Source organism: Phoenix dactylifera, chromosome 12 (assembly GCF_009389715.1).
Source record: "Phoenix dactylifera cultivar Barhee BC4 chromosome 12, palm_55x_up_171113_PBpolish2nd_filt_p, whole genome shotgun sequence".
NCBI classification, from domain to species: Eukaryota; Viridiplantae; Streptophyta; class Magnoliopsida; order Arecales; family Arecaceae; genus Phoenix; species Phoenix dactylifera.
In genome coordinates, this window is record NC_052403.1 from 13,675,188 (window position 1) to 13,682,486 (window position 7,299).

The 7,299-nt window shown below is 42.1% G+C and overlaps 1 protein-coding gene and 1 long non-coding RNA gene across 2 annotated transcripts; both read left to right on the forward strand.

Moving 5' to 3' along the window:
- On the forward strand, nucleotides 1-1,309 carry LOC113462284. Its single transcript, XR_005514433.1, has 2 exons — nucleotides 1-509; nucleotides 755-1,309. It is a non-coding gene; the product is annotated as an uncharacterized LOC113462284 (long non-coding RNA).
- Nucleotides 1,310-4,434: 3,125 nt separating this feature from the next.
- LOC120112810 (zinc finger A20 and AN1 domain-containing stress-associated protein 11-like) lies at nucleotides 4,435-5,005 on the forward strand. The gene has a single exon (XM_039132699.1). The coding sequence runs from the start codon at nucleotides 4,568-4,570 to the stop codon at nucleotides 5,003-5,005; it is 438 nt and encodes a 145-aa protein (XP_038988627.1). The 5' UTR covers nucleotides 4,435-4,567.
- Nucleotides 5,006-7,299: the final 2,294 nt, after the last annotated feature.

A 7,299-nucleotide genomic window follows, 5' to 3' on the forward strand; every position in this document is an offset into this window, starting at 1 on the left:
GTGGATGCACCCTAGTTAGAGTTGTCGATGGAGAGGGTCTGGCTTTGTTGGTCCTAGTTCTCAATTTGGCTTGGGATTAAATTCAATTTTTTGGGCGAGCAATTCATTGTATTCCATGCATAGGAAAGAGGACATATACAGGGAAGGGAACATGAGACAACTTTTTATAGGTTACTAACCTCGTTTGCATGTCAAAACCTATTCTTCAACCTCGTTTCCAAGAGGAAAATCAGGAAAAAAAATACTAAACCTATTTCATTTTATGTTTTCTTTTCCATGCGTTTGCCTTGTAGATTTGTTACTGATAGCTATTAGATCTCATATCCAAGCGCTTCTTTCTATGTTGTTTGATGCTATAATATAGTCACAACTCCAAATTAACTGTTTGAACTTCCTTTTTTCCCTCCTACAAAAACAGGACAGTCAGGGTAAGGTGAAGATCTACCCCAAAGAACTAGATATTATCTGGGTAGTGATGGCCGCTACTGGCGACTTCCTGAAAGGGACGAGTAAGCAATTTCTTCCTATCACACAAACTTTATATTATGGGATGAGTTCATTATTACAATTCTTGAATTTTGAGTGACAACTTGTGTAAGCTTAGAATTGAGTCGAACTAAATCAAGCCAAGTATGCATCTATATGATCAACTTGACATGCATCTCGAAGGAACTAAAAAGATAATGACAATTCACTGGCTTGTAATCTAGGGCTTTTAAGTTGATTTTTTTTTTTTTTGCCTCTTGAAACACAGTGGACCTGTGGAGCTGCTCCAAGTTTGCTGGCTAGAAGTTACTGGTTCCTTGAAAAACGTAGAGAGCAACAAGGACTACCAAGTACTGTTCAATGTGAGCACGAAACCGGATGCGTTCGGGTGGAGCGACAGCCCGGTCTACCTAATGGTCAAGATCGGGGATAAGTACACCTGGCAGAAGGCTGACCTGAGCCAGCTGAAGAAAACCCCGACAAGATCCCATACGCACCTCTTAAGTTCAAGGTCACCGGGGACGAGAAGGTTTCCTTTGGATTATACGAGATATGGAGAGGGAGATGGAAGGGAGGCCTGCTCATCCACGAGGTCATCATCGAACCAGTTGCCAACAAATAAATATATGAACTATATATGCTTTATACAAGGCCATAAAGCTTCCTACTCCACTCTCTTTAATGCTCATTTCAATTAGGAGAAGGCTTGATCAGTTCCATTTCGTGTTCTATGGTGAGGATAAACTATATATACTCTGTAATAAAATTCCACTATAGTGTGTGCTAAAATAAAGTGGTCCTATATTCTCCTGGTTCTTCCTGACGTAACTCTCTCTCTCTCTCTCTCTCTCTCTCTCTCTCTCTATATATATATATATATATATATATATATATATATATATATATATATATATACACATACATACATACACACATGCATACATACATGCATACATATATATACATGTTGGTAGCCCTTCCTCATCTACAGCAATGCTTTAAAGTACCTTGGTAGACTTAGTACTTGTATGTAGTTACATTAATACTACATGGATTTGCAAACAAACCTTATCCAACTTCAGATCATGCAAACTTGATGATCGTGTTGAAGAGATGCTTCGAATCTCGACAAATCAAGTAATGCTATTTTATTTTGTATCCATTGCGAGGATCTGTATGGGCATATATTTAGTTTGATATTGGTTATGCACTGGGTAGATCTTAGGTACTATTACAGGGCCAAATAACCCAAATAATACTTTCTGGCTAGCCTTTTTGGGTGAGATACTAGATTATTACAAATAGTTTCAAAGTGGATCTAGCCCACCCATATGGACTTAGGGATGTTGTAGCACATGCCTATTAGGGTTGATTATGGTGTTATGATTAGATCTGGGGATACTTATAAATAGCTTTGGACCCCTAGCGAGGACACAAGGGTTTAAATAGGGAAGTATGTGAGAACTTGTGGGGCATATATTTAGTCCCATATTGGTAGGCACTAGGTAAATCTTAGTGTTTTTATATAGAGCCAAGGAACCCAAATAACACATTTCAATTAAGTCTTTTTGGGTGCGGTCCTTGTTACATCCACCAATTATATATTTTTTAAGGGGAGATAGTTACTACAAGAAAATACACTTTTAGCGACCACTTTCGGCGACTAAATGAATAGTGGTCGCTGCAAATAAGGCTATTTGCGACCAACATATTTGTTAGTTACTGAATGATTGTCCAACACCGACTAAATGCATATTTGGTCGCGAAAAATCAAAACCAAGTTGGCGGGGTGGAAGTAAAACGTTTGGCGACTAAAGTTTGGTCGTTGAAAATAAGGCTATCTGCGACCAACGTTCTTGTTAGTTACTGAATAATTGTCCTACACCGACTAAATGCATATTTGGTCGCGGAAAAGCAATACCAAGTTGGCACGAGTCCAATATTTCGCATGGGCTGGAGGTAAAATTTTTGGCGACTAAATTTTAGTCCTTAAAGGTTCACCTTCAGCGACTAAAAAAAATTTAATCCAGGAAAATTTTTACGAATGGCGCCTTTTTTCGATGAAAAAATTGGGCAGAAAGTTTGAGTTTTTTAGTGACCAAACTTTTGGTAGTGGAAGGTTTCCGTAAAACCGAATGATGTTGTACTAGCCCCTGTAAGATGCTAATTTCTAAGTTCAAAAAAAAAAACTGCCTATTTTTAACAGTGCCGTTTAACACCTTAATTCACTTAGGCATATCCTCGTCTCTTCGGCTGAATCTCAATTCCACAACTTTCACTACCAGAAAACAAGCGTATAGTGACGAAAAACTAGTGACGGCCCGTTATCTGTCACTATTTGTGACGGATTAGTGACATACAGAAATTTGGTCATCGTGGTGTGAACTTAGTGACAGATTAGTAACAGACCGGTCACAGAATACGCGGGTAGGATGGACGCCAAAACTTAGTGACCACCGTAGTGACGGAATATTTGTCACAAAACTGGTAACCGAAATTGCAACCAGACAGGGACAAATTCAGCTGTCACAAAAATCATAACTCAAGTGTTTATAAATTTTTAAAAGATTATTTTTATCAGTGATGGATTATTGACAGAAATTTCCGTCACCAAATTTAATTTTTAATTCTAAAAATATTAAAAATATTATTTTTGAATAATTATAATAAAAAAGATAGAAAGAGAAAAATTCAAAATGAAACTAAGTGTCGCCGCCCCGCCCAAATTCTCCCCCTCCCCCTTCCCAAAACCCCTGCAGCCGCTCAACCCGCGGCCCCGGCACTCACCCATCCCCCCCCCCCCACGCGATCCCTAACTCCTTCTCCTCCTTCCTAGCATGTGAAATCTAGTTTTTGGTACATGGATAGCTTTTGTTCAGATGATCATGGTGGAGTTGTCTACAAGCAGAATCCAGTTTTTGGTATACGAATATTTTTGTCTACATGATAGTTGTTTAGAGAAATAGCAAGATCAGATATTTTGGGATTTTTAATTTACATTTTGATGTGTTTGGTGATAATTATCACCTTAACATATGGTATGGATGAAACATTGTGATGTATGGTTAATAGGTATGCTTGACTTTAGACTTATAGATGATGATAATGAATGATTATGGATTCTCCAACATTGTGTATACTTCTATTTGGATGAGCAAATGTATTGTGCAATATGGATATTGGATAGGCTGTGTTGGTTGTACAGGATTTGGAACGAGCCCAAAAATAAATATTAAGCTTATAATTTGAATTGTTAATTAAATAAAGATTAATACTTTCTGCCACCAAAAAATGTTTGTTGCTAATGCATTCCAATACATTCTGCGACCAAACTATTGGTGGGGGAAGATAGATATTCCGTGACCATTTTTTTGGTAGCGGAAGACAAACATTTCATGACTAACTATTTGGTCGGCGTTGAAATTAGCGACAACAGATTTGGTCGCTGAAAATTTTCTTCGGCAACCAAATGTTGGTCATTGTTGGTGTACCTTAGGTGACCACACAATATTGGTCGCCAAAATCTTTCAGTGACTAGGGTTCGGCGACGAAGAGTATGCTAGTCGCGAAAAGGTTTCGGCGACCAAATATGGTTATTCGGCGACTAAAATCTTAGTCGCTGAATATGTATTTTCTTGTAGTGAGTCTATCACTACAGGAAAAGTCGGTTTTACCGACGCTTTTTTGCCGACGCTTTTTACAAGCGTCGGCAATTTTCGGTCTAACGTCTAAACTTTTGGCGACGCTTGTAAAACGCGTCGGCAAAAAACGACGCTAATACGCATCGGTGTAGTCGCAGGCCTAAGATGACGCTAAAAAGCGTCGTCGGAAGCCAACGACCCTCCTCCAAACAACCCCCTGCCGGAAGCCACCCTCACGCTGTCGTAAAATAAGTTCCCATGGGGCTCCTTTTCCTTGCCATGACCTTCTCCCCCCTCTCCCCCACCCCTTGAAAAACCCCTCTCCATCGCCTCTTCTCCCCTCCACGGGCCGCTCAAAATCCCTCTCCTCTCGCATTCACAGATCTTTCAATCCTCCCGAAACCCTAACCCTAACCCCAACGAGCAATCGAAGACGAGAAATGGCCCAGAGAGAGGAGCTCCAGGTCCCGAAGACTCTCACCCTCTGCATCAACAACTGCGGCTTCTACGGCAACCCCGCCACCAACAACATGTGCCAAGCCTGCTTCCAGGCAGCCGGATTCGCCTCCCCCTTGCTGCCCTCCCGCTCCAGCCACGAGAAAGCCAGCTCCGCCCCGGCTCAGTCGCTGGATCCGGCAGCGGAAGCAGGGAGGGGAGGTGCGGAGGGGCCGGCGGCCAAGGCTGATGCTGCCGCCGCGGTGGTGTCGCCGGCGAGGCGGGTGAGCCGGTGCGCGGGTTGCCGGAAGAGGGTGGGGCTTACGGGGTTCCGGTGCCGGTGCGGAAGCAGGGAGGGAAGCCAACGACCCCCTCCAAACAACCCTGTCGGAAGGGTCACTCCTCCCTCAACCCATTCCAGAGATCGGAAAGCATCTATTTAACCAGTATTTTACCCGCATCTCTGTCGCCCATTCCTCGTCTTCTCTCTCTCTCCAGAAACATCGATCACAGTGCTTCATAGAGATAGAGGTACAGAGACCAAACCCTTCTCCAATCCCTCTTTTGCTCGATCTTTTCGACTTTTTTTTGGTTGTTTTCTCATATTTTCTTGAGATCTGTTCTACCTCAGATGTCGATGAGTTCTATGCGATGTGCGATCCAGGTGAGTTTTTTTTGTTTTTTTTGGTAAAGATCGGTAGAAGTTTGAGATCAGGGTTGTTTTGGTGTTGGATCTGGTTCTTGGAATTGAGGGATTTGGGTGTGGGTTGATTTGATGTAGAGAAGGAGAACTTGTGCTTGTATGGGCATCCTGGAGGGATGTCGGAGGTGACGTTGCCGGCAAAGGAGGTGCGCCGGAGCTGCCCGAGCCGGCGCTCGGGATCAACTTCGCGAGGGACACAGCGACGAAAGGAGCCGGTGCACAGCGACTCGTGGCTCTGATTCAAAATATTTTTTTAAAAAAAATATTTATAATGACGCTTTAAAGCGTCGGCGAAAACCCAAAACTGGGCATGCTTTGGGCTTTCCTGACACTTTAAAGCGTCGGCGAATGTCATTTTTGCCGATGCTTCTATTAGCATCGGGAAAGCCTGTTTTTACCGACGCTTTCTCTTAGCATCGGCAAAACCGGACCCACGCCCACCTGCCCGACATCTGACCCACGCTTTGGGGTGCGTGGGCTAGAAATTCGCCGATGCTTAAAAGCATCGGTAGAGACCAAAAAACCGCCGGAAGATATCCTTTCTTTTGTAGTGTATGCACCAAACATAGCACCAGGCTCTATATCATTGAGACTTGGTCTTATAATTCCATGCAATCAGATCAAGCAAGGTTTTCATTATTCGGGTTAGCTCACATACTTTAATACATTATGCTAAAACTTTCCGACTCTTTTATTAGTTAATCATTGGCATATCTTTGTCTCATCGTCTCATCTTTTCATATGAGGTAAACTAAGCATATGTAAAAGTGGCTCATCTTAAAATTATTTTACCAAGTTTACCTTATTCGCATATGGAGAATGTGATGCATGCACAAGGTAGACTCACCGCTACAAGAAATTCTTCTTCTTCTTGTTCTTCTTAGGTAAAATGATAAGTGAGACCGTATATTTGAATAGAAAAAAATAGATATAAAGGAAGTGAAAACTGAACAAAGAAAGAGAAAAATAAAGAAAATAAAAAAAAAAAAAGACACCCACAACCCAATCCGAGCATCAAAGTTTGACTATATACAACTAAGGAAGATAGTACATCCTAACCACAAATCAAAACAGGCGTAGCCCAACTTAAAATAAAGCCTAGCTCTAATTAGTCAACCTAATATTAGAAAGTTGGTCTCTCTTCATTCTGCGTAGAAGTGTCAGGCACATGCAATCACTACCACCACTAGGCCGCTATATTCACCCAAGTACCCAACCACCACTTAGCTCACCTCCACAACGACACTGCTATTTGCTAGCGTCCACATCCTCATCGACAATCTCATCCTTATCGAGCACAAATCTAACCAATTCGACCACGGATGACCCTCCTATGCAGCCATCACCTAACTTCCATGTAGATCTAATCATCACCGATCAAAGAATGGTGATATTGTCCTTGTAGATCATAGTAGATCATAGTGATATTGTCTTTGTGGATCATTTTCATCGATCCTATACATTTTCTCGGATATGAACAATCAGTCGATCTCACCAATTCGACGAATGACAAACATATCCTTGTAGATCCGAGCACAACCATTATCTATGATCTCACCAATCCACACCAAACTCAAATATCATCGAAACCTTCACTTTTCCCACCAACTCACCTTAGGGTGGCCTCATTGGCTTGCCAAGCAGTCATGGTGTGACACTCTGAGCTATCTTAGGTCCATGACTTGGGGTATGATACTCTGAGCTATCTTAGGTCCATGACTTAGGGCTCATATTTGAATCCCTTGTAGTTTGCATTGCAAAAGCCAGTGCATGTTTGGATGGATGTCATGTTTTCCATTCTTGAAAATGGATGGCTGTTGGCATCATATTGGTATGCCAAAAATGGCTAATGTGCCAAACATGGTAGGTTGAGAAATGGGCGACAACCATCCATGCATACACCAGCCTTTGTGGTGAAAAGCATGTACCATAAAGGATCATGACACCCTACTCCCAAATTAGCTTGGGCCTTGAACTCAAGCAACCCCACACCTTATCCCCAAGCTCCTATGCTTCTTCTCTTATACACCACTC